The sequence below is a fragment of the Curcuma longa genome, chromosome 4, assembly GCF_044706935.1.
Source record: "Curcuma longa cultivar G26 ecotype Majalengka, Jawa Barat chromosome 4, ITB_CL_G26_1.1, whole genome shotgun sequence".
Classification (NCBI taxonomy): domain Eukaryota; kingdom Viridiplantae; phylum Streptophyta; class Magnoliopsida; order Zingiberales; family Zingiberaceae; genus Curcuma; species Curcuma longa.
In genome coordinates this window covers 16,733,527-16,760,859 of record NC_133864.1, presented here as the reverse complement: position 1 = coordinate 16,760,859, position 27,333 = coordinate 16,733,527, and the positions used below count along the sequence as shown (strand labels likewise).

Sequence of the window (27,333 nt, the reverse complement as noted above, 5' to 3'; positions counted from 1 at the left end):
ACCCGTTTCCTCTACCTGAATCGAGAGTTCAAGGCGATTGACCAGCAGCTGCAAGCCCTAAAGGCTCAGGGTGCCGCTCGCGAGCAGGCATTAGCTGAGGCGAAGGCAGCCGCGACCAAGAGTGGTGAAGAGGCCGCCCAGTATCGAGCCGAGTTGCTGAAGGCTCAGGAGAAGGCTGAGGCCTTTGAGCAGGAGACCGCCTCGGCTCGGGCTAAAGAGCAAGAAGACCTGAGGCAAACCCGAGAGCAACTGGTTCAGAGAGGCAAGGAGTTGGCTCGGGCGCTCGAGGATGCGGCCACATGGAAGAAGCGGGCGGAGGACTTAGCGGTGGAGAAGAAAGCTGTGGAAGACGAGTCCGCCGCCTACAAGGAGAAGGAGCCCGAGCGGGTAAAAGCAGCCCAAGAAGCCTGGCTGGCGTCTCGGGAATATTTTGACCAGTATCAGGAGAAGACTGCCCGGATGCTGGAGTACGGCTATGACGGGGCGCTGAACCAAGTGTACGAGGCGGGCCTGTTCCCAGAAGGGACCTCGCTGGATTTCCTGGACATCGAGAAAGTGTGGGCGGCGCTGCCGGAAGAGGTCCGGAGGGGCCGCTAGGCTATGTACTTCCCACTCGGGGCTTTTCGCACCTCTCTTTTCCAGTTTACTTCTCTTTTGTACTTCTTTCCTTTTGAAGTTGAATGAAAGCCTCTGTCGCATTGTCCTTTGCCGAGTATTCGTGTTGAATTGTGAACTTGACATTTTTGAAGTACTGAGTCAATCCCGAATGCCTCTGAGTCAGGTGAAGTTGTACCTTTCGAAGGGCGATTGCCGAAGGAGCAGGTCCGAGACCTGATTGCTCGATCCCGACTATGTCCGAGTCGGGAGAGTTTGGACCCTGAGAAGGGCAATCGCTGAAGGAGCAGGTCCGAGACCTGATTGCTCGATCCCGACTATGTCCGAGTCGGGAGAGTTTGGACCCTGAGAAGGGCAATTGCTGAAGGAGCAGGTCCGAGACCTGATTGCTCGATCCCGACTATGTCCGAGTCGGGAGAGTTTGGACCCTGAGCAGGGCAATTGCTGAAGGAGCAGGTCCGAGACCTGATTGCTCGATCCCGACTATGTCCGAGTCGGGAGAGTTTGGGCCCTGAGAAGGGCAATTGCTGAAGGAGCAGGTCCGAGACCTGATTGCTCGATCCCGACTATGTCCGAGTCGGGAGAGTTTGGACCCTGAGAAGGGCAATTGCTGAAGGAGCAGGTCCGAGACCTGATTGCTCGATCCCGACTATGTCCGAGTCGGGAGAGTTTGGACCCTGAGAAGGGCAATTGCTGAAGGAGCAGGTCCGAGACCTGATTGCTCGATCCCGACTATGTCCGAGTCGGGAGAGTTTGGACCCTGAGAAGGGCAATTGCTGAAGGAGCAGGTCCGAGACCTGATTGCTCGATCCCGACTATGTCCGAGTCGGGAGAGTTTTGAACCTTAAGAAGTTGAGTGACTCCTGAAAAAGTCGCTTTCATTATCAGCTTTGATTACAGCTAAGGATACAGGCGATCATGAGAAGGAAAAACTTCCGCTTAGTGGCTAAGTCCGGTAAGGTTGAAGGTGAGTGGAGCTCCACGGTCGCACCAACTCTTTTCCGGCCGAGTCCGCTAGGTAGTACGCGCCTGAGCTGGTCTTCTTGACTACCCGATAGGGGCCTTCCCAGGGGGGTTCTAGTTTGCCGACGACTTCTCCGACAGGCTTGACCTTCTTCCAAACTAAGTCTCCCACTTGAAAGGCTCGAGGGATGACTCGCCGATTGTACGTACTGCACATGCGCTGTCGGTAAGCGGTCAACCGAGCGGCTGCTTGGTCCCGGGTCTCGGATATGAGATCCAGCTCCATGAGTCGCTTGCCGTCGTTGTCGGCGCCATAGTGCTGTCGACGGTCCGACTCGACTCCTACCTCCAGGGGCACTACGGCTTCCCCCCCATATACTAAGTGGAACGGGGTAAGCCCAGTGCTTTCTTTCGGAGTGGTGCGGTATGCCCAGAGGACGCAAGGCAGCTCTTCCACCCAACTGCCGCCTTCGTGGTCCAGCTTGGTCTTCAGTCCTCGTACTATTTCCCGATTGACGACTTCGGTCTGGCCGTTGCTTTGCGGATAAGCCACCGAAGTGAAAGCTTGCTGGATGCCGAGTCCTTTGCACCATTCCTGGATCTTTCTGCCTTGAAACTGCCGCCCGTTGTCCGAGACGAGTCGCTGTGGGATGCCGTATCGGCACACGATGTTCTTCCATAGGAATTTGAGCACCGCTTCCTCAGTGATACGGGCCAAGGCTTCAGCCTCCACCCACTTCGAGAAGTAGTCGACTGCCACTAGCAAGAACTTCTTCCGTTGAGGTCCAGTCGGGAAGGGCCCGACTATATCCATTCCCCATTGGTCGAATGGGCATGAAGTGGTGGCCGTCTTCAATTGCTCCGTTGGTCGTCTCTGGAACGGCTGGTACTTTTGGCAATGGAGGCAAGTGGACACTAATTTCGCCGCGTCCGACTGGAGAGTCGGCCAGAAGTAGCCGGCTAGGAGGACCTTCCGAGCCAGGGATCGTCCTCCCGCATGATTACCGCAACATCCCTGGTGGGCCTCCTTCAATACATACTCGGCGTCTTCGGGACCGAGGCACTTGAGTAATGGCCGAGAGAAGGATCGGCGGTACAATTGTTCTCCTATCAGCGTGAATCGGGTGGCGCGTCTTTTGAGGAGACGGGCTTGCTCTGGATCACCAGGTACTCCACCGGTTTGGAGGAAAATGAGTATCGGCTTCCTCCAGTCGTCCGGGTCGGTCGTCCTGGGGGGTTGATCTATCTGAGCTATCCAAGCCACCTGCGTGATCGGCTTTTCTTCTGTCCATTCGGTGACTGAGCTCGCCAACTTGGCTAGCTCGTCAGCCTTGCTGTTCTCTCCTCGGGGGATCTTGCTGAGAGTGACCTCCTTGAATTCCGTCTTCAACTTTGCAAAGGCCTCCGCATAGCGACGGAGCCGCTCATTCTTGATCTCATAGTTCCCCTCGACTTGCTGGGACACCAGCTGGGAGTCCGAAAGGAGCTGCACTCGGGTAGCCCCGACTCTTTTGGCTGCCCGCAGGCCCATGAGAACTGCCTCGTACTCGGCCTCGTTGTTCGAGGCCCTGAAACCCAACCTTACTGCCAGCCGTATTTCTTCCCCCTGTGGAGAGACCAAGACCACTCCGACTCCACTTCCTTGCTTGTTGGAGGCACCGTCGACATATGCTTTCCATTCTTCGTCGGCTTCGCCTTGGTGTGCTTCCGCTAGGAAATCCGCCAACGCCTGCGCTTTGATGGCCACGCGAGGCTGGTAGCGAATGTCGTATTGGCTGAGCTCCATGGTCCATTTCGCCAGGCGTCCCGAGAACTCGGGTTGAGTAAGCACTCTCCCCAAGTTGCTGTTGGTCAATACCGTCACCGGGTGAGAGAGGAAGTAAGGTCGAAGCCGCCGAGTTGACAAGACTACCGTCCAGGCCAGCTTTTCCAAGCTGGTATATCGGGTCTCGGCGTCCTTCAACAGCCGACTGAAGAAATATACCGGTTGCTGGCCCTGCTCTTCCTCCTTTACTAGAACCGAGCTGACTGCCGCCTCGGTAGTGGAAAGGTACATCAGGAGCGGTTCGCCCGGGAGCGCCTTTGCCAGTCGGGGAAGTTGGGTTAAATAAGCCTTCAATTCTTCCAGGGCCCGGTCGCAGTCGGCGTTCCATTGAAACTTCTGAGCTTTTCGGAGAACCTTAAAAAAGGGTAGACTTCGCCCCGCCGAGTGGGAGATGAACCGAGACAACGCCATGATTCGCCCGACCAGCTTCTGAGCCTCTCTTAGGTTTCGGGGAGGGGCCATCTGAGCTAAGGCTTGTAATTTTTCTGGATTGGCTTCAATTCCCTTCTCAGTGACTATGTAACCGAGAAACTTCCCGGCTCGAACACCGAAGAGACACTTAGCCGGGTTCAGTTTGAGCCCGTATTGCCTCAAGGTGCTGCAAGTTTCCTCGATGTCAGCTATAAGAGAATCTGCCCGAGCCGACTTGATCAGGATGTCGTCGACGTAGACTTCAATGTTTCTTCCTTGTTGTTTTTGGAATACCCGATCCATCAAGCGTTGGTAAGTGGCCCCCGCATTCTTTAACCCGAATGGCATAACAGTGTAGCAGAAAGTGCCGTCGGCTGTTATAAAGCTAACTTTGTCCTGGTCGGTTACATCAAGTGGGATTTGGTGGTAGCCTTGATAGGCATCCAACATACATATGTATTCAAACCCTGCCGTGGAATCTACTAACTGGTCTATGCGGGGCAGGGGGTAGCAGTCTTTCGGGCACGCCTTGTTGAGATCCCGGAAGTCGACGCACACCCGCCATTTGTTGTTAGGCTTCGGGACGAGCACCACATTGGACAACCAGGTCGGGAAGTGCACTTCCTTGATGTGTCCCGCCTTCAGGAGCTTTTGCACTTCTTCTCGGATGACTCGGTTCTGCTCGGGCCCGAAGTGCCTCCTCTTCTGCTTCACGGGCCGACTGTCAGGCAGGACGTTAAGTCGGTGCACCGCGATGGAGGGAGGAACGCCCGTGAGATCTTCAGTACTCCAGGCGAAGACATCTTGATTCCGAAGAAGGCAGGCCCCGAGACTCTCCTTCAGTTCGGGCGGCAAATCGGCAGCTATCTGGACCACCGTGTCGGCACGGTCGGGGCAGACTTGCAGAGTTTCCTTCTCTTCGAGGTTGGTCACGGAGGGGGCCTCTTGCACCGAATGAATCCCGCTGTCTTGCACCTTGCGATTCTTCCTGGCTTCCGTCCGGACCATGTCCACATAGCACTTCCGGGAGGCCAGCTGATCTCCTCGGGCTTCCCCGACTTGATCACCCACCGGGAACTTCATCTTCTGGTGGTATGTGGAGACCACCGCCGAGAAAGCGCTGAGAGTTGGCCTTCCCAAGATGACATTGTAGACGGACGGCGCGTCTACTATGGTGAAGGGAACGCGCCGAGTCCTCTTCAATGGCTCTTCTCCCAGAGAGATAGCGAGGGTGATCTGTCCGAGTGGCCGCACTTCGTTCCCCGTGAACCCGAACAGGGAAGTGGTCATCGGCAGCAGGTCGGCCTTGTCGATCTGCATCTGCGCAAAAGCTTTCATGAAAATGATATTTACCGAGCTGCCTGTGTCGACGAAGACTCGAGCGACGTTATAGTTGGCGATGGTGGCATGCACGACCAAGGCATCGTCGTGCGGCGTCTCTACGCCATCTAAATCTTGAGGACCGAATCCGATGATTGGCCCTTCTTCTCGGGGTCCTTTACCGACACCACAGACTTCCAGCTGTCGGCTGTGGGCTTTCCGGGCTCGGTGGGAGTCGCCATCAGTTGCTCCTCCGGTGATCATGAGAATGTTTCCTCGGGCGGCATTATTCTGGTTGTGGGCGGGAGAGTCTTCACGGTGGTGGGGCCTCGGCTCTCGGGGAGCTTCTCCTCTGGGAGCCTGTTCCCCCCGCCTCGGCGATCGGTCTCGGTGGTGCGTAGGCCGAGGGGAAGGAGGTCGTGGTCTGGAACCAGCTCGCCCAGCGACGGGTCTTCCTTGTCTCGGGTTGGGAGACCTCTGCGTCCGCTGGTCGGCGGCCAGGCGCAGCTCTCGGGCGTACTGGTGGCATTCATTGGTGTCGTGGCTTTTCGATTGATGGTAGGCGCAGAACTTAGGCGCCCATCTAGAGGTGCCGGCAGGGGGGCTGGGCTGATTAGCCACCTCATGAATGGTCCGCTGGTGATGCTTAGTCGGCGTCGAAGTTCGGTCCAAGTCGGACCTATGTAACAGCTGAGGAGCCGACTTTCTCTCGGCTCGGGAAGCCGGTGGAGCATTTCGATGAGAAGCACTGCCATGGCCGGGTTCGGCCTCTCGGCGCCGGGCGGCTTGGGCTTCCTCCACGTGGATGTACTTGTCGGCCCGGCTGAGCAGTACATCGAAGTTCTCGGGAGGTCTTTTAATTATTGACCGGAAGAAGTCACCTTCGGTCAAGCCCTGGGAAAAGGCGTTTACCAGGACGTCTGAGGAGGCGGCTGGCACCTCTTGCGCGACTTGGTTGAAGCGGTGGACAAACTCCTTCAGAGACTCCCGGGTCTTTTGCTTGGTGGCGAAGAGGTCCATGATAGTCTTGCGGTACGTTTTGCTGGTGGCAAAGTGCCGCAAGAAAGCGCCTTTGAAGTCGGCGAAGGACCGGATGGAGGATTGTGGCAGCCGATTGAACCACCTCAGTGCGGATCCGGCCAAGGTGGTCAAGAAGACTCGACACTTGATGGCATCCGTGTATCGGTGCAGCAGGGCGGCGTTCTCGAACCGGCCCAAATGGTCTTCCGGGTCGGTGTTCCCAGTGTATTCGGGAAACTGCGGCATCCGGAACTGACGAGGCACTTCCTCGTCTAGGATTCGGCGCACGAAGGGCGAGTTTTCCGGTCCTCTCGCTTCTCCGGTTTCGGGCCTTTTGCCTCGGGCGAACTCTCGGGTCGGCGTTTGTTCTGCGGCCGATTCCACGGAAGCTTCATAGTCGTCGGCTTCGCCTTGGAGTCTCCGAGAGGGGATTCTCGGGTCTTCGGGTGGATCTCGCTGCTGCCTAGTAGCGGCTGGAGGGAACTCCTCGACCCTAGTGGGGACTCGGGAAGCCTGCGCGGCAGCGTCGTACTGACTCCGAGTGACGGCTAGGACGGCCGTCGCTATTCTTCTATCCAGTTCTTCTTGTGTGATGGTAATGAGCTGAGGATGTGGCTGTTCACCCATGACTATGTCTTGATTCGGGACTTGTCGTGTTCCCACAGACGGCGCCAAAATATGTTCCCGTCAAGAACCTCTTCTGGGCGCACACGTCACTTCCTCAGGGGCGCTGTGCGGGGAAATGGTGGAGACTAGTCGCTGATCACCGGAGACCTGCAACCACAGACACCGTGAGATGGCTGGCCGGCGGGACCGGCGAGACCACTCCGATGCTTAAGTCAGTGACGGCAGCTGAAGAGAAAACGAGAGTGGCAACAGTAAGAAATAGTGAGCACATACCTGGCCCCTTCACAGGGGCTCGCCTTATATAAGGGGGAGTCGGTCCGTACCACGGCCGAGGCAAGGTGGACCTTACCTTGAAGGTACTCTCCGTACCTAGGAGGAGTGCTGCCTTTAATGAGGAGGTACACTGTGGACAGTGTCGTACGCCGAGACGGCGCGTGACCCTGCCTGGCGGCGTGCCTGTCAGAGGGAGTGGTCAGTAGGACAGGAGAAGGACTGGTCAGAGACAGAAGGTACGACTCGGCCCCGACCCCCTGGGTCGGGTCGGGGCTGCGGCTCAAGTCGGGGATGATGCTCAGTCGGGCCATCTGTGAGTCGGTGAGTCGGGTACGCCACCCACTCGGTTTATCTGGGAGTCGGGTTGGTGAGATTATTCGTCTCCTCAGCGGGCCCACTGGGCTGTCGGGCTTGGATGGGGAGCCTTTGGGCTGCTACCCGGGAACCCGGATCCGGGCCTCAGGGCTTCAGCCGACTGTCCTCGGATAGTTGACTCGACTCGGCCGTGTCTCCCTGTCCGGTGTCACAATGTAACAAAAAAAGAGAGACAAAGAGAAATAGGCTAATACATATGATAACATATATTAATTTGTCTGTCAAATCAACAAAGAGAAAGAACAAAATGCCTTCCTCTAACAATTTCTACCAAGTACATAAAACTTGCTATAAAGGTTCCAATCCAAATAAATAAATAATGATGATAACCTTTGTCAGCAGTCGGATGCTTAAAGGGAATGCTTTATTCCCCATACTTTTGACATTGATTCACAAGCAAACATCTTAAGTTGCGAAGTTTTCACATTTATTTTGCTTAATCCCCAGCCGACTAATCTCACCTTTACAGATAGCATTCCATGCTTAACTAGAATGTAGGTTAACTAATATAGGATAGCACACAATAATTTGGAAAGTAACTAAAAATATATGGTTGTTATAAGGCAGGTCATAGTACAATGGCCCAATGAGTATATGGATATTGTAGAACTATAACAAAATTCCATAATTGGATAGCCAACAAGACTTTCATACTTAAAGAAAACACATACCATTCCCACTAATATTTGATTAACCAAAATAACCCTTGTAAAATTGCTAATCGATCATGTCATCAGGTTCCACATCAGTGGAAATTATAAATCATAATCAAATTTTGAATTTTAATAGAATTGCAATTAGTATTTATGAGAAATGCTATGCTGCGCGATGAGGAATCCGCGACCCGTGCGCGACACCCGCGACCCACCGCCCCGCCGCCCTCACCGCGCCGTCCGGCCACCGCCGACTTCTCCCTCGGGCGCGATCGACGCGTAGCTCGCCGGCGCTCCGTCCAGCGTCGGATTCCGACCGGATAGTGGCCGGAATCCGCGATCGGCCTTGTTTTCGGCCAAATTCATCGGATTTCCGGCCGGAATCCACCGCCGGACGGAGCGTCGGTGAGCGACGCGCCGATCGCGGCCGAGTCGGTGGCCGATGGTAGCCGGACGGGGCGGCGAGGGCGGTGGCAACGGCGATGGGTCAGGGCGTCGCGCACGGGTCGCGCACGGGTGTGTCGCGCAAGATAGCATTCTCGTAGTATTTATATCAATCCACTGTGAATGAAGTTATCAGGAAGGGTTTGTTTTATAATTAGTTAATCTTTGGAGAAGATGTTCAGATAAATAATTTTTCAACAAGTGTATAAAGTTAGACTGTCCATATGAATTTTTATAAATGTGCATGAAATATTTGCACATCAAGAAAAGGAAGCAAGTTTAACCAACTATCACTATATCTCACTGCTCTCTACTTATTGCCTTTCTTCCTGAGATGGATGCTATTGTTGCTGCCATTGAAGCAGATATTGCAAAGATGGGAACTTCTAAAGATAGCTAAGTTTATATCTCTGGACATTTATAAATAGCTTTTGTTTTGCTCAGTTGCCCCTCTTATTCCAATACCTAAATCTGTTAATTTGGGGTCAAAATTTATAGCTACTCCTACATTGTTACATAACTTGCTGATTAAACTAGCTGTCCCTATGCCATTCAGCTAAGATCAGATATCAGTACCTGATTTCTTACAAGAAATACTTCTGAATTGTTCCTTCCTTTGTGCAATTTCTTCAGTTTTCCACTGAAAAAAAATTCTGATCATTCACAGGTTTGATCTTCTTTTCTTTAAATTTGAGCTGCCCCTTCTGCCACCAGAGTCAACATTTGCACATGAGCCTTTATTTGGTCTGTGATTCTGCTCATCTTTTTCATAAGCTTCTATGATTTCTATGATTAATGATTACTTCTCTTCCAAGATTTTGTGAGATCCTGGATTTTCTTTGTCTACCTTTATCTTGTAATTTTTCATCTTGTATGATGACCTCATACTCGTGTCATTCTTTGTTGGTCACCATCCTGCACAAGGCCCTCTTCCCATACCATATGCTTAAATTGGGGATTGGGTATCCTCACAAGGGGCATTCACTAAGCATTTGTCTTCCTTAACCTTCTCCTCATGCTTCCATACTCTAGCCTCTTCTACCTCAACCTCTACAACATTGTTTTCAATTTTTCTTCTACCTTTCTTTTTTTTTTCAACACATCCTATCCATCTCCAATGAAGATATAAAAATGAAAAAAAAAAAAAAAACAAGCAAAGAAACAAACATCTAGTTCTCATTTCACTATGTTTAAATTGATTTGTGCAATCCATCTCATGTGAAGACCCACACAAAGAAAATGTCCATCCACATTTGCTACGTCCAACAAAGGATTGAGTTGTGCTATCCATCATTAATAATAGAAACCTTGAACGTTAACCTTTTTCTTTGAATATTAGGAGTTGTCGTATATCCTACTTCAAGGAGAAGCTCACTCAAGAGTTAGTCACTGAGATCTCCTCTTCATTCTAATTCTACTTTATCCTTTCATCCTTATCCTCTCTCTTATCAATTTGTTGGTTAGCCTAAGATCAATGTGATCATTGCTTGCATTAGCATGCTCCATCACCTATCTCCAAAGCTTCATTGATATGAGGTCTAGATCAATAGTCGTGTGCTTTGTTAACTCCTTATTTGATTCACCTGTTTGTAAATATTTTATATTTTTGCAACAAAATGGTCTTAGTCAACATTTTTAGTTTATATAACAAGCTGGACAAGATGTGAGGTGCAAGCATTGAAGGTATTCTTATTAGGGATTTTAGGATTTAATAAAGTCTATATATACTTATGTAATGGCTATTTTACAATAATGTACTAAATATTTCATTCCATGAATTCGATAAAACCTAAATAGAATTTTTTTAAAATTCATAAATAATTAATTTATATATTCTTTGGTTATAAGAACTTCAATAATTTAGTGGATGAGCACAATGTCACAATTATTACCAACTATGGCAGCATAACAAAGGCATTTTACTGATAACTACCACAGATGATGATACATAGCTTCCAGATAGAAGAGTCCATGAAATGCCGAATTGAACATTTAAAAACCCATAGTTACTCGAGCTAAGAAGTAAAAGAGGATTTTAAAGCATATAAAAAAAAGAGAGACTAGACTGTCAAACCGGTAATGGCAAACAAGCTCAAGGTGAGCACCAGAGACGCCATCCATAGTTCCGCCGCTACCGCGCTGGTCTTCCGAGGCACGAAGAGTTTTGTTGTCATCTTCTTGGACCCTAACGAGGTAGACCTCCAGTACATTGGCGGCGGTCACAACGAGGTTGGGGACGGGACCAACTCGCCTCTCGCCAGGCCATTCGGACGAGTCAAGGTCATCGGAGTTGATCGCCGGGATTTCCGCTGGAGTAGAGTTGCAGGGGGAATGGGTAACGAATCCGGAGGCGCAGTGCTCGATGCCGGTGGCCCAGTGCATCATCTTGAAAGCCGCGTAGCTCATCTTGGCTCTCTAGGGCTCTCAATCTCCGTCTCACGCAAGGGTTTGGGAGCCTGAGGCGGAGAGTAGCAACCAACCGGAGAAGCGAAAAGACGCGAGCTGCGGCAACCGGATGAGAATTAGGGCATTCAAATAAGAGAAATTATCATCTGGCCCCAAGAGTTTTCTAGCGTTTGCATTTCACCCCGCCACTCGACGAATTTTACTCTCAAATAGTCAAATTCGTGTAAATCTCCATTTTCTCCCCTGTAATTATATACTTTAAATATATGCATATTTAATTTTCAAGCCATCAAAACATCTCTTAAGTTTTTTGAATTCCCATCAAAAATATATGTATATTCTTAAATTTTTATATTTAAAAAATAAACAATTTTGATGATATAAATAAAAAATAGAACTCAATAGCGTCCAGTTATGTGTGTGTTATAATATTTAATTGATATTTAAAAAAATGATAATCCCAGTAGCCACATCTCGAGGCGCCCGGCGCTGAAGGCGGTCGACCTGATCCCACGGAAGTTTATCACCGACCACCAACTCAGCTATGAAGCAATTGATATTTATAACCATATGAACGGTGTTATAAGTAGTTTATCAAAGTCTAAATAAATAAATTGAACACACGATCAACCCCACGACCATTTATGAGAAAATAAATCGAAAAATTACAGTTGATCACGACGCAAAAAGGTATTGCCTGACTTTGAATCTTTGTCCTCTTCTGCAAATCTGCTACATCGTAACCAACTCAACTATGTCTTGAAGACGAATATTATAATATTCAATCAATTGATATTAATGTGGCATATGGAAAAGACGACATATAATAATAATGTTATAACAACGTAATAAGCAACACAAACGAAGACGTGCACTGAACAACACCACCGTTCTCTGGGAAGAATTATATTTGAGTAATAGACTTGTTAAAATCTCAGTAAAGTGATCATCTCTGGACTCCTGTGATTTAAACTTGCGCTGTGCCTTCCGTGAACTTGGGGTCCTCGCACCTGTACTTCCCATCCGGGCCTATCCCAAATCCCTTGGGATCGGCAAAGACGTTTTCCAGGAGCTGGCTTCGCGGGGGAAATGGACTTGAATCTGCAAACTCCACGGCGTCTTCGATAACCTCATCGATTTTCGTCTCGATGGCTTTCAACTCCCATTCAGTCGCCAGGTTCTTTTCCAGAATGTATTTCTTCAGCGCCGCGATGGGATCTCTGGCAGCATAGTGCGCTTTTTCATCTGCCCAAAATGGAACCATTTTATGGATTCGAATTAGATCCTACCGTTGCATGAAGTTGATTCTGAAGAAATATGACAACTCATGTCTGATGCATGGTGTAAGTGCATAATCATAGAAAGTGTACTCTTTGAAAGCTTCCAAAACTCATCAAACAATTTTGGAAAAGGTTATTGTAAAGATAGCCTACTGTTCATATAGGAAGAATAGTAAATTTTATATATAATCACTGGAACACCTAAAAATCTATAGAACAAATAATCATAAAACTTTTTCAGTTGATAATCATAAGAAATTTAGAAGACGCTATAACTGGCATTCTTATCCTTAAATTTGTATGGTAACATGACAGATGTGTATTGTGGTAGTGCAGGATTAGAATAGAACATAATCATATCCCAAACTTCATGAATAAATGGCATAAACACAAAATGTTCAAGAACAATTCATACTCGTGTCACAATACAATTAGAAGAATAACAAGGAAAAAATGATATTCAGAAACAATGTAATTTAGTGCTGAAGCAAACTGAAATTTTAAGCAAATTGTTCTTCGCTGATAAGTAGTAGATAAGAAGTAGAAAAGGACAGGAAGCATAGAGACAGCGAATAGCCAAATGCTATTCTGGAAATTCATTAGAATCCATGACCATTACCAACCTATTAACAAATTTTTTTAGGTCGAAGAGTTAAGAACCCTTTTTACTTAATATTTGATCAGCAATAACAATCAAAATCTATCCTAATGCAGTTTTTTTTAGTATACCTACCGCCAGAAAGATGATTCAAGACTCCAAATTAAGATCTTGTTTCATATTATTTTATTTTGTTGAAAGAAAAACTATCCTCTGTTCAAGGGTGGATCCTGTTGGGGATGTGCCCTAACATAATTTTGTGAAAAAAATAAGGGCATCCTGTAAAACTTAGGGGTGCCTGTGCCTGGCAAAAATTTGAAAGCTTTTGGGACCTTTAGCAAAAAGTTCAATAAAATTAGGTTTCTACTACCCCATCTTCCATGTTTACACAGTTACACCCCTTTTCGTTTCCTGCTGCTGCACAACCTGTAAGGGCCTGGCCTCGACCACCTAATTCCAAGATCTTTCTCTCCAAGTCTTCCTCTGAGCATCGGCAACATGACTGACAGCCACATCTACAGTGACGATGTGATCACCTCTCCAGACCTTCAATGACAAAGATTCACGCTCCTATCCATCATTTGTGCAATTTCAAGGTGTGACTTGTTAACATTTTTCCGGAGTTTTTCTTAATCACTATTTATTTAAACCTAGATTTTGTCGTTGCAAAAATTATGATGTTTCCTGCTTTGATTTCTTTTATATTTTTTGTTGATCAATTTAATCAAAATGATTAGTATGATGTAATCTGTTTTTCTCCTTTTGCTAAATCATTCTTTTCTTTTTCTAGGTCAGATACTAGCCTTCAGAATAATGATATTCATCCTTCAATATTAATCTTTATAATAGTTCTTGTATTTTTCACATTCAACATTCAGATCACAGTTTGAATAATGATTTCATTTTCTTTTCTAGGTAAAATATTTTCCTTCATAATCCTGATGTCTGTCCTTCAATAATAATCTTTACAATTCTTATATTTTTCATGTTCAATTCACATTTTAATTATATGAACACCTGTAATAAAGGCAACTTTCATAACAGTTTTATATTCGTGAAAGCCTATTCTTTGCAATTAACCAAGTTGGTTGGTTGATAAACATAAGTAATGATTCAGAATTGTTAAATTATCTGCCACGAGCAAGCTTCTTATTTATTGACATTTGAGCCAAATGCGGAGAGTACCTTAGAAGCTTGTGGATATGGAAGTATTAATAACCTGGGAGTGAGTTTCAATTTAATTTAGCAACTAATTCTGTTTAAACAAAATGTCCTACATCCTTGGAGCAATTTAATCAAATTGCATTGTAGATAAGTGTAAGCTCGTGTGAGAACTCCATGGACATACTCTACAATATGTTTCTAACTTATTGGTAGACTAACATTAGTTTGTTCTAGTTTCATCTTTCTAGTAGAGCCTTGATTATGCTTTTGGAGTGATGTAATTACATACACATTAGTGACACTTTTCTTCCACTTCATTACAATTCATGTTTCATATCAATAAATGTAAACAAACTGATTACTCAAACTCTTTTCTTTATCTTCCACCATTTTGTTATTCTTCATGTATTGAATCAATACATTTTAAGTTTCTTTTTTATATATATATTTCTTTTGTTCGCTTTTCGGTTATATATGTTATGTTACCGGACTATCTATTTCCGTAAGTGATTATTTGTTATATTTGTTAATGCCCTATCAGAGGATAATCCTGGTTCTGCCAGAGGTATTAATCTAGTATTATCTTCTACGCTGTGCAGGTTCAAAACGAACAAGAACAAGAACAAGTAGGTAAATAGTGAAGCACAGAGAAACAAAATTTCCAGCTTACCAGGCTTTCGGAGCTCATCAGGATCAGCGAGTGAGTGACCTCTAAAGCGGTAGGTCTCACACTCTACAAGTGTTGGTCCATCGCCCCTTCTTGCCCTTGCTATTGCTTCCATGGCTACCTCCCGGACCTTCAATACGTCCATTCCGTCGACATGATGGCCAGGCATACCAAATGCAGGGCCCTTCTTCCAGATCTCTGGATCCGAAGTTGCTCTGATGTGTGACATTCCTATTGCCCACAGATTATTCTCCACAACAAACACAATGGGCAGCTTCCATAGCTGCGCCATGTTGAGGCATTCAAAGAACTGGCCGTTATTGCATGTCCCATCGCCAAAGAAGGCGACAGTAACATCAAGGCCATTGGGGTTAGACTCCTTGAGAACCTCATGGCGGTACTTTGACGAGAAGGCGGCACCAGTTGCCACGGGAATGCCTTCTCCGATGAAGGCGAAGCCACCCAGGAGGTTGTGCGTCGACGAGAACATATGCATCGAACCGCCCTGTCCGCGGCAGCAGCCGGTAGTCTTGCCGAAGAGCTCAGCCAAGACAGCACGGGCAGGGACGCCCTTGCTCACCGCGTGCACGTGGTCTCTATAGGTGCTGACCACGCTATCCCGGGCTTCAAGAAGCTTGATGAAGCCGGTGGACACGGCCTCCTGGCCATTGTAGAGGTGGACGAAGCCGAACATCTTTCCGCGGTAGTACATCTGCGCGCACATGTCCTCCAACACGCGCCCCAACACCATGTCCTCGTAAAGCACCAGCGCTTCCTCGCGGCCCACTTCTGGCTGCAGAAATCGAGATTTTAGAAAGAACATCAAACCCACATAAAGATGAAATCTTGATGCGGCAGAGATCGCGCGAGAGATCCAAATTCTTTGAAAACCCACATACATGGCGTGAGGTAGAGGAATCGGAGGCGAGGGGCTTCTGTCCGCTGACGACGTCGGAGGAGACGGCGCTGGGAGGGCGAGGGAGGCGAGTCGACCTGAGCGCGGAGCGAGATAGAGCGGGAGCGGAGGGCGAGGCGAGGAAGGGAGACGAGGGCCTGTCTGCGGCGGATCGGGCGGCGAAGAGGGGAGGGGAGAGGATTTTGACAGCGGAGAAGGCCGACATCTCGGTGGGCGGATCGATTCGCCGAGGACGAAGGAGAAGGAAACGAGGGACGAAGAGGAAGCAGAAGAAGAAGGAAGAAGAAGAGGCGGATATATCGAGGGGGCGATGGAGTGGGAAGTATCGCCTCCGAAGGTTGTTCTTTCTGCTTTTAAAATCAATATTTAAAATTATGCTAAATAGGGTCAAATAATTATTTTATTCCATCTTAAATATTATTTTTTCTTTATGAACTTTTCCAAAACCCAAAGAAAGATTAAACATTGAAACGGTCATTTGGAAGCTTAATCTACGTTTTTTCTCTAAATACTCTTTCTTCTTCAATCATATCATTTATTTTATTATTATTTTTTATACTTAATACTATAATTTAATCTTTATATTCATGAGTTAATCATAAATCAAATAGCGACATTCATGCTCACACCCCTATCATTATTAGTCACAAATCTTACCCTCCGAGGCTATAGTATAAAGATAAGGTATTTTCATAATTAATCAAGTATTTACGGATCAATATTTTAATTTAATGTATTGCAAATTTATTCATACTTTCTGATTTATCCTAATGACTGATAGAAATCTTTCAAATCATCTTTTATATTAATTGATTCAAATTATTAAATATATGAAATATATATATATAAATAGTCATAGATCATGATAATTCAGTTTTTTCTTGACTTTTTTTAATGTCGTTTGATTTAAAACTGAAATACTTTTTTTTTCAATTTGTTTTGTAAGATGACTTCAACACAAATCATTAGTGCATAATAGTTAGAGTAGACAGTCACATACATAATTGGTATTTATAATTTATGTGGCAAAAGTATAAATAATATATCCTTTTTATTGAATCGTCAAACGGGAGTGTGTTTTTTATTTATTATCAAAATAAAGTTTCATTCCACCTTAGAGCATCCGCAACGCGCGGTTAATCGAGCATTAATATATAGAAGATGTGAAGGAGTGAAGGAAGGATGTGGAAGAGTGAGGGAGGAGTGAGGTATTGAACGCGTTCAGAGTTCTGAACGCGTTAATAGGTGGGCCCGTGCTTTTTATTTTTATTTTTTTAATGTTAACGCGTTCGCAGAGGCTGCATAGTGTGAGTAGTGGTCGACCACTGGTCGACCACCATATGGTAATCGACCACGTGGTCGACCACCAAGGGTGCATAGTGTGAGTGGTGGTCGACCACTGGTCGACCACCACTCAACCACGTGTTAGTGGACCCAATCGACCACTGGTTAAAGGCGTTATAACGCCACGAGCGTTGCGGATGCTCTTAGCATATTTAAATTTTTAAAAATATTTTTATTATGTAATCACTATAACATCCATAGGATCATAATTCCTAGGTAATTATAACAATTATAATCTCATAATTACTATATAATTATAATAGTTATGATTTCATTATTGTTACACCTACATAATTATAATAGTTGTGATATCGCAACTATAATAATTATATAATTATAGTAATTATGAGATCGTAAATTATCTATGTTATAGTACTAGAAATAAAATATCTATGTCATAGTACCTATGATTCATAGGTGCTATAATATATTATTATTAATATTGATGAATTTAATAGTTTCAGAAATAAGAATGGACTAAAATTTTTTAGATAAAAGTCAAAAAAAAAAGACCTCTTTTATTTTTAGAGCATTAAAGGAATACTACACTTTACTATTTCATCGTGTGAAATTACTCAAATGTTCTTTAATACTATTGTAGGAAATATTATATGACAAACAATAAAATTCGCAATAGAAATAGGATCTCAACGAGTGATACACACGAAAGAAAACTCATACGAAATTAGATTTATCTATCTAATAAATATATATCTTTGAAGCGTGCCCTTCACTTATCTCGCTTGTCCTCGGTTCGCCGGATCTCTTTTACGTTCAAGCGTCCTTTCCTCTATGCGTATCCACACAAACACGATCTCAAGTTTCGAAGAAGAATCACCTTTGTGGTGCTAACTATACAAGGAGATTCGGCCGAAACAATAAGGAGGAAGAAAGGAGTGTTCGACCAAGATAGAGAAGACAGCTCAAAATGCCTTTTCCCCTTTAAAAAATGCAAGAACATCTTTTATATTCATCTCATGAAAAGGATTTTGCTCTTTAGTTTCTCCACTTTAAAGCTAATTAAAACTCAAATAGAACACATGTTTCTTATATTGGCTCTTCGTCTTCTCTTCATCTTTGATCTTCATCTATTATTAATCCATTTAATATTTTAATGAATCAATATCTCATTCAAATTTGGTTGAGTCTAATCTAAATGAGTCTAACTTAAATTAGATTCAATCTCATAATCCAATTAGATTCACTTGAGTCTGACTCAATTAATCAAATTCAGATTATATTTTAGTCAAACTAAAATCAATCAATCTTTGAAGCATCGTGTCCTTTGTGTGTGATCCAATAGGTTCTTGTAACGTTGATAATGTTTCTAAACCGCTTTAAACACAAACAATGAACAACATCTGGCAATACATCATTACTACCTAAGTGATGAGAAAGTCGAGATCTGACCTAACCTTTTCATGACTACTATAATGTATGATGATGACATTCTATCCTCAATATCTAGATTGATCAATAAGGCATAAACTGTGTCATCCTTGATATCAATCTTTGTGTTTCTTTAACCCCAAGTAGACTCACTTAAGTAAATGAACTCAAAATATCATATTGACATGCATTTAGTAATCCTATTCAATCAAGGGGCTCATAGATATCACTCCCGTCATATGAGAGAGATAAATCTCATCTACATCACTCACATCCATCCACATAATTTGTTGCATACCCAGTGATTGTCTTTATAGTTCACCCTATTACGGATGACATTTGACGATACTAAAGTACATAACTCATTATGTAGGGAACTGTATTGACTTCTAAGAACTATTTATACCAATAGTCACATGAGTAAGTTTACAATACTCATATAACGATTTATGAAACTTTCTCATGACGGATCAATTCAGTATATATTCTCTAATATATATCCATGTGTCAATTTAATATTCATATCTATGACTTTGAGATCAAGTTATAAATTGACATATATGTTAGTCTCGATACATTAATATGATCCTTGAATATTAATATTTGACTATGAATTGTTAAGAGTAATGTTCTTTACATCATCTCACTGTCAATTTAATTAATTGATATGATGTAGATTAAAATATATTACTCAAGGATATTATTATATTTAATCATTTGACATAAATATAAACTAAATATAATTATCAAATGCTGTCTTTATTAATAATAGAATATGATACAAAAGTCTTTAGTCAATCGTCATATAATTGACTGGCTACTACTAACAACTATTTCGTACTATAATCTCTCATCTAAATCCTGAATCAGTTGAATGTGTTGTAGCAATTACGATTTTATAACTAATACAACGTAAATTATGTTCACGTTATAACAATTATGAAATCGTAACTGTTATAGTAATTACGAAATCATAATTATTATAACGTGAATTCTTATCATTTCTGTTCACGTTGTAGTAATTACAATGCGCTTGACTATTTAAAAAATTAAACGAGATTTAACAATATTGAACAACATTAAAAGATAATTGAATAATTGTATATAATTGAACAGTGGAATGGATCATTTTTTTCATTAAAAAATTAAAGTGGAATGTTTTTTTATGATTAAAAAAATATTTTTTTGATTTTTATCTTTCAATTTTTACCTTTTTTATTACTGTAAATAAAATTTAGGTGTAGTATTTTTTTTAACGAAAGATTAATATCTAAATTATTATCTCATTGAATAAAATAATTTTTTTTTTCAAACTCAATTAATTTCGAAGGCGGATGATTTTTTTTAATTTACCCATAAAATAAATCTTAAATTTGTTATCCCATTAAAAAATACCTTATAATATTCGATCTGAATTATAAATGTTTGGGAGTCTACTGAATACTTTACTATTTCATCGGCATGAACTAACTTGTCATCGACTAGACTAGAGCTTTAGTGGCGCTGTATATAGTCCCCGGGGTCATGGTGCCGCGGTAAGACGACATCCAGGTTGTCACCCAAGCACTCACGGTTCGATCCCAACTACGTCGTATTTGTAGGAATTTTCCTTCAAATGGAGATTGCAATCAAAGGATGTTAAGCGTCGGTTGGCTGCTTCCCGATTTATTACCCTAGTGGTGGATGGGAAACTTTCGTGGGACCGGACTTATCATTTTTTTTAGTGGTGTATATAAAATTTGAGGTAATATAAGATAAACTATTATTTGAGGGAGCAATTTTTGTAAAATTTAAATGAGGTAAAATGGTAATTTTAAAAAATATGGAAGGTATATTTTAAAAATAAATGACAAAATGCCTGTGCGGCTTTCTCTCGATAAATTTCTCGCGCAGTCGCCGGCGAAAGGCGCTGTCGCCGCAATCGCCACATCTCCGGTCTCATCACTGGCCGCATCTATTCTCTCGGCTCGCCTGGCCTCGCCGCCCACCTAGCGGATTGCGTTCCTCATGGCTGCCGAGGAGACTGCCGCGGATGGCCCTGCCATTCGAGCCCTGGGTTCCCTCTTCAGTCTCTCCGAAGTCTATCTTTGGTGAGCCTGCATATCGATATCCTCCTATTTCCGTTCTCCCTGTGCAAAGGCTGTTCGTTTTTTCTGTACTTTGTACATCCTCTTTTTGCTAGGGTTTATCTTTACCGCGTTTACTGGGTTTTACATGGTCAGGGATGATACTAAGGCTAGCGATTCGGAGGTCTCTGATTGCATCGTTAACTTGGAGGAGGATGGGGAAGAACCTATGGTATTTTTTCGTCTTTTCTTTTGCATCCGGCAACCGACTTTTCACTCGCGCGCTCTTGTCAACTATGCTCATGATGATGACCTTGATGATTTAGACTTGGTTCATCAAGTGCTTTGCGAAAAAGAAATATCTACGCCTTCATTGTTCTTAAAGGTAGCTTAGGGTCATCTTTAAGCATGGGCTTTACTATCAAGAAACCTAGAATACATTGCTAAAAATCACCAAGTAGATATAAAGAAGGCAGAAGATACTATACAGCGGAGAGTTTACTCTAAATTTGAGAAAAGAGGAGTCATATATAGAAGATTAGGTTGCAACTACGACAAGGACAATGTAATGGTCCTCATTGGTGTTCAATATACTGTCGTGGCGATTAACACAATGAATTTAACTAAAATTAGATTGAGTTTAGTTCTTCCTAAGGTCATACATACATAAATGTCACTTTAAGGGAGGCTTGCTTAAAAATTCTTACATTACGATCAAATGAAAAAGGCAAACTTAATTTATTTAAATTAACAAAACAAAGAAATGTTTAACTATTCCCCTTAAAATATCATGATCATCAAGTCAAGTTGATCCCAACTATTTAGGTTGACTACATAATTTATGTTCCTCCATTGAACTTGGCAAACATGGCTCTATTGCCATCATATACAGATCTTCTGAACCACTATGTTAATTATAATCTTCATTGATCTTTATATATCTTATACCTTCAATTATTGATTGAATGCATATAGTTTTTTTTGAATGTGTAATTGTTTTTGAACATGCTCATATCTATCTAACCTTCCTTTTCTCACTTTAGCATCTATTTGAGCTATACTTAGTTACCGTCATTTAATTTTTCTTTGAAGGTAAATATCGAATTAGCTCATCACATGGCTACACTTGGACTCCCTGTGTCTTTTGGTACAACTAAACAGGTAAGTTGTGGTTGAAGATCAATAAATATGTTCTTGCAATTTTGTTTTCCTATTGGTGTGTGCTTTGCGCCTTATATTGTTATTTTGCCATTTGCTTGCCTATCCTTTTCTTTGATTGTAGAGGAAGTCAGCTACTCCAAGGAAGAGAAAGTCAGTGCTTGTAAAATGCAAGTCAGTTTACAATGACATGGAAAACCAACAACCTGGACTGCTTGAAGTTGAACAGGAAAAATATTCTTTGCCAGATTTTCTTCCTAATAGCACAGACAGAACTATTGAAGGTGAATGCATAGCCTTTGACAGGGACAATTTGGAGGAAAACTCCAGTGGTTGTGTTCAAGTTGATTTTATTTCTGGGTGTGTGAGCGATACTTCTGTAACGATCAGCAAAGCTACTGAAAGTCAAATTTGTGCCAAAATGGTAACATTAAACCATATGGTTGATGAAATTCAAACAAGTGGAGCTGATCTTGGAGCTGAAGACTTATACCAGGTCTGCAGGCTTTCACCAGATATTTTGGAAGATTCGAGCTCAGGTTGTTGTCCAGCATCACCTAGCAAACAGGTTAATCCTCCTATTTTGTCTGATGTTAATAGAAAATAATTATGTTCTTGATAGCAATTGCCATGGCTTTACTGAAGCTCTGCATAACTGTTATTCTCTTTTTGATTTTTGTAGCATCCTCAAAGTACTTATGTCAACTGGGAACTTGGTGATTGGATGATAATATGGGATGATTTTTACAGGAGGAATTACTTTTACAACTCTAAAACTCAGGAGACGACGTGGTATGCTCCTCCAGGATTGGAGTATTTGACAAACTCAGGCAACATATATACTTCTAATGGGTTGTCTGCTGATGCAGCTCAAGAGCATCCATATTATAGCTTTGACTATGATACTGCCAAAGATCAGGATACAAACATTGTAGAAGATGGGAGTGAAGCAGCAAAACCTTTGGAATTTGAAAATGCAAATCAGCTTTCATCACATTCCTCTGCAAAAACTGATGATGTTAGTGGTATTAATAGTTCTGCTTCAGATTTCAAAATAGCCACCGATACTGATGAACACACGGACAGTCTGTTTTTGCACCATACTGCATCCATCAGTGATTATGCAATAGGTTAGCCTAGACCTCCTCCATCAAAATTCTCTTGATCTTATGCTTGTCCAATCTACATATTTTTAATGAATTTCAATCTGTATATTGTGGATGTCCAAGATAAAACTTTTATACTCTCTCTCTAAAACAGAGGGTGATGCTGTTCAGCATTCAGATAAACTTGAAGATAAGCCCACTTTCAATGAGTCATTGTATGTGCCTGCTAAAACATTTCCACTTGCCGTAAGCAATTGGTATATTCGCTAATTATTTCACTTTCTTATCATTCAAATGTTGTTCATAATCACTCATCTACGTTTCATCCTGGTATTTATTTGTTCTTTTACCTTTTTCAGTCTGTCCACTTCCTCAAATGATGTATGTTATGGTAGAGGAAGAGAAAATTCTAAGGTGGAACAGCTTGATGATAATCTTGATTCTACTGTTATTGTCAAAAAGAAATCGAGAGAAAGAAGTCATAAACCTGGTGAGAAAAATTATATTGATCGTATGCAAATGCCAGAAGCACTCTCTTTTGTATTCTTTGTATCATTTTTTTTTTGAGTTAGATATAATTAGCTTTATGGGGGAGAAAATTTGTAGTTCAGGATATTTAGCAGGAGGTACTCGGGGGAGTGTAGGAGTATTCTTCCAACCAAAATCTGTATTGTATTCTTGATTGAGTATTCTAATTTTCCTGGTAAAATAAATAAGAACTAGAGTTTGGGGAGCCTCACCACCATCTTGGTGGTAGAGTGTGGCAAGCTTGCCTCAATGATGGAGTTGATTTCCATCTTGGCACATTCTGTGCAATTTATTGACCATATACTTCATTTTTGTTTCAAATAGAAAGAGTTTTCTTTTGACCTGCTCCATAATTATTAACTTTTAGATAAAAGATCCCCCCTCCCTGTTCCATATCCTTTCATATAATGATCTTGCTACCCCCATTTTGCAATTAAGTGTCATGGTTTTGGGGCATAAGCATCACTTAGATTCATGTTTCTCTCCTTTCAGAACTTAAAATTCAAGCATCATCTGGAGACATTTCTGCAAATATTTCCAAGTATTGGTTCCAAAGGTATTTATTGTTTTCGCGATATGATAGAGGCATAAAGATGGATGAAGAAGGATGGTTTTCTGTCACACCAGAGGCTATTGCAAGACATCAAGCAACTCGTTGTGGCGGTGGTATTGTGATTGATTGTTTTACCGGTGTTGGTGGAAATGCTATCCAATTTGCCATGAAGTGCGTCAGTAAATTTTGTTTTGGCAAAGATCATCCTTCAATGTTTATTATATATATCATGCATCAGAATTAACCCTTTGATGATGGAACTATCCCTGCAGACTAGAACTTACTTGCTTAACCATAATTACCAATTATATCCTCGTAGTTATACGAAATTGGCATCCTAAAAGTGGATGTTTAACCCATGGATTAGATGCCTAGCTGAGCAAAAATCTTCCAGCATTGTGATCCATTGGAGGTATAAGGGAACCATATACGACCTCAGAAGCCTGGGAGTATAATTTATTGTTCATAAAGATGTATATCCCTTTCAAGATAAGAAGTTTTCGGATGACTAACTTCAGTTTTGCTTTAGTAAGGTGGCCATTAGTTTCTACAAGATTTGTTTACATTCCATGGTTACCTTTGAGGCTTTTCTTGTCAGATTCTCAACTAAACCTGCATGTTTTGGAACATAGAAAAATTTAGCATAGTCAGAGTTGTCAGAGTTATTAATATGTTATGGTTTCAGTTCCACATGGTGTATATAGTTGTAGGGTGGTATCTTACATAAATCTGGAGTGCTAGTTCTCCATGGAAGAACAGATGAATAATTCTCTCAGCTTTGACAAGCATATGGCGGGCCAACCAGCATCATTAGATGAAAAAAAATTGGTTTAAACACTTTGCTCAAAGTGATCTACTACCATATTTTCTATGAAAAAAATTGTCAGCATCATTCCTCAAGCCTATATGCTATTCATGCAGATTGTTGTGCAGTTTTGTTATTCAGTGTTTGATAATAGGGTACTGTTGTTTCAGGAGTGATCATGTTATTGCCATCGATATTGATCCTCAAAAAGTTGAGTTTGCATATCATAATTCTACTATCTACAGTGTTAATCACAAGATAGACTTCATTCAAGGTGATTTTTTCAAGATAGCAGTTCATTTGAAGGTATGATTTCCAGCCAAATTCAATATATATACAGTAGTTTCTAACATTATACAAATAATTTCTTATAAGATGCAATTCCATTTGTTCCCAACATTACCATCCTTTACACATATTTCATTATTTATAGATCAATTTGTGAAGGTGCCTGCAACCAAGTTAGTAAAGACCTTGGGCGTCATTGTCAAGATCCTTGATTCAAATCTGTCTTTCTAGAATTGGATTCTTTTGTTTTGTTTGCAAAATATAGATTTCAAACATGCTGTTGAATGATCTGTTCGAAATTCAATTTGCTTACTTCATATTCATACTGATATTCCATTAAAAATATTTTTTTCTTTCATTTTCTTTTCATGCTTGTATGTATAAGTTCATGACTAGGTTTAGTTTGGGTCCTTTTGTTTTATTGCTAAGGTATACCTCTGTAATTGACTCATTGATCTGGATTTTTAGTATTTGGATATTTAGCATAGTTAATTGATGTATAAGTAATCCAGTAAAGGATCAACTAATTGACAAACAGATATTTAAATTTCCTTATGAATTTGCTTCAACTGGAGTTCTATAGTAGCAAAATGATTGGATTATCTAGTCCAACTTTTTTGGATATCAATATCTTGGCTTATTGTTGTAATTGTCCAGTCCAACAGATAGAAAGTTAACTGTCTTCTTGTGATCTTCATAAAGATCCCTTAATGCTACAAAATCTTTCACTAATCTGATATCACCTTAGTTGAGTGAGTGCAGGAATTTTTGTGATATATTGGTGAAACATTCGAATGATAGATCTAGAATTGTTTTACTTGAGAAGATGACTTTAATGCATTTAATCATATGGTTGTTATCTACCCATTTGACTTTAATGCTGTAGGGAGACACAGTTTTCTTATCTCCTCCTTGGGGAGGACCTGATTATGCAAAAGTACAAACCTATGATCTCAGAACCATGCTTAAGCCTCATGATGGGTTTGCCTTCTTTTTTGTTGTTACTAATTTACAATTTTCTAATTCTCTTGTTGTTCGTTATTTACGAGTTCATTTTGTTGATTTATTAGGTTCTTTCTGTTTAAATATGCAACTACGATTGCCTCCAGAGTAGTACTATTTCTTCCTAGAAATGTTGACTTCAACCAGTTGGCAGACCTTTCTTTATCAATAGATCCTCCTTGGCGAGTTGAGGTACATCGTATTCTAAATTGGAGCATGATTTTAATGCAGACAGTCTTAATTCTTTTTGGATATTATGATTGAAAAAATGTGATCATCTCTAATTTGTTCAAGCTATATGCATTATCTTGATCTAGAACTCAGTTTTCGATGCACAAGTTGTGAATTTGAATCAGGGTATTACATCTTAGTTCTCAAGGATCCAATTATTTGGACGAAAGATACGAGGCAAATGAGGGAAAGGATCACAAAATTACATAGGAACTTCTTCATCATGTATGTACAATTTTATGATCCTTTCTCTCATATCTTTCGTCCAAGTTGGACACTAAATGCGAACACCAGGATAAATGATCACACACCTAGCACAATAAAATGTATTTTGTACCAGATGACATATTGGTAAAAGGGACAGTCTGATGCACGAAGCTCCCGTCAATGTGAGGTTCGAGAAAAGGGTCTATTGTATGTAGCATTATCCTGCTTTGTATGAAACTTAAGTTGGACTCTAAGAATTGACCGCCCTTCCTAATTCCCTATTGAGTGTTATCTTATGTAAAACATGAAGACTCGTACGAGGACTAAGGACTACAAGTTTCTATACCGTGAGCGATTCCTTCAAGAATGTAGTTGGCTTCATCTCCTGAAGGTTTTGCTGATACCTACATTTAGGTGCATCTATGATATATGGTGAACGAGAGAAAAGTTCATGCTGATTCGAACATGTTCGCGACTATTATATGTTACTTTACTACCTGCATTAGTTGTATCTCTGATATGTTCAGAATTGAAGGTGAATTTCCTCTATTTCAGGTCGAGAAGAACATACTGAACGGGAAGTTCAAAGCTGTTACTGCATATTTCAGTCGAACCTGAGCAAAAAAAGAATATGCTACTGAAGTGGAATCTTCAGTTTGCTTTAGCGACTGAAAGTGCACATCGGATTTCCCTCTACGCCCATCCCCAACCTTCAGATTAACACTTCAGATTAGCGACTGAATGTGTTACTATCGCTGTTGGGGTGTTCAGTGACACCTTTGCTTTTGGTAGCAAAAGAAGCTGATATTTGAATCCGGAGATGCGTATAGGTTTTGTTTGTATCATATCTAGTACGTTGAAGGAAATTAATATTTGTTAGTGCCCCTATCAGATCAGAGTATCATGTTCTTCAGGGGGAACGTATATTATATATATATATATATATGTATAGCCGGCCACCTTTTGTTTGCCTTGATTTTGTTTAAATGATTAAAAGTTGTAATTTCGTACCTTTTGAGAAGCATGTGTTTCAAATTTCTTGAACCCACTAATTTTGGAAGTGATTTTTTTATTGATTATCAAAGTAAATTCAGAAAAT

General features: G+C 42.2%; 3 protein-coding genes across 3 annotated transcripts in view; 1 reads left to right on the top strand and 2 right to left on the bottom strand.

Moving 5' to 3' along the window:
• The window catches only part of LOC141826647 (cleavage and polyadenylation specificity factor subunit 1), an 86,108-nt gene extending 75,159 nt beyond the window's left edge, over positions 1 to 10,949 (bottom strand). The window contains exon 1 of the mRNA XM_074713913.1: positions 10,601 to 10,949. Coding sequence (XP_074570014.1) covers positions 10,601 to 10,932 — 332 coding nt within the window. The 5' untranslated portion in view covers positions 10,933 to 10,949. The remainder of the gene's footprint in view (positions 1 to 10,600) is intronic.
• A 742-nt stretch (positions 10,950 to 11,691) lies between these two features.
• On the bottom strand, positions 11,692 to 15,893 carry LOC141827569 (pyruvate dehydrogenase E1 component subunit alpha-3, chloroplastic-like). Its single transcript, XM_074714849.1, has 3 exons — positions 15,541 to 15,893; positions 14,645 to 15,434; positions 11,692 to 12,177 (listed from the first exon to the last, which is right to left on the bottom strand). The coding sequence occupies exons 1-3, from the start codon at positions 15,760 to 15,762 to the stop codon at positions 11,900 to 11,902; spliced, it is 1,290 nt and encodes a 429-aa protein (XP_074570950.1). The 5' UTR covers positions 15,763 to 15,893; the 3' UTR covers positions 11,692 to 11,899.
• Positions 15,894 to 20,201: 4,308 nt separating this feature from the next.
• Positions 20,202 to 27,201, top strand: LOC141827496 (uncharacterized). Its single transcript, XM_074714761.1, has 12 exons — positions 20,202 to 20,380; positions 20,513 to 20,588; positions 21,449 to 21,517; positions 21,639 to 22,082; positions 22,197 to 22,644; positions 22,775 to 22,877; positions 22,980 to 23,110; positions 23,641 to 23,872; positions 24,677 to 24,812; positions 25,681 to 25,775; positions 25,865 to 25,988; positions 26,790 to 27,201. Exons 1-12 carry the CDS (start codon positions 20,298 to 20,300, stop codon positions 26,850 to 26,852), a joined length of 2,004 nt encoding a protein of 667 aa, XP_074570862.1. The 5' UTR covers positions 20,202 to 20,297; the 3' UTR covers positions 26,853 to 27,201.
• Positions 27,202 to 27,333: the final 132 nt, after the last annotated feature.

Bases quoted from the DNA above. Each gene is read 5' to 3' on its own strand.
- LOC141827569 (XM_074714849.1), bottom strand. From the start codon at position 15,762: ATGTCGGCCTTCTCCGCTGTCAAAATCCTCTCCCCTCCCCTCTTCGCC. The intron at 15,435-15,540 runs GTATGTGGGTTT...CGATTTCTGCAG, and splicing joins ATTCCTCTACCTCACGCCAT to CCAGAAGTGGGCCGCGAGGA. The intron at 12,178-14,644 runs GTAAGCTGGAAA...CATTTTGGGCAG, and splicing joins TGATGAGCTCCGAAAGCCTG to ATGAAAAAGCGCACTATGCT.
- LOC141827496 (XM_074714761.1), top strand. From the start codon at position 20,298: ATGGCTGCCGAGGAGACTGCCGCGGATGGCCCTGCCATTCGAGCCCTG. The intron at 20,589-21,448 runs GTATTTTTTCGT...TTTTCTTTGAAG, and splicing joins AGGATGGGGAAGAACCTATG to GTAAATATCGAATTAGCTCA. The intron at 24,813-25,680 runs GTATGATTTCCA...TTAATGCTGTAG, and splicing joins AGATAGCAGTTCATTTGAAG to GGAGACACAGTTTTCTTATC.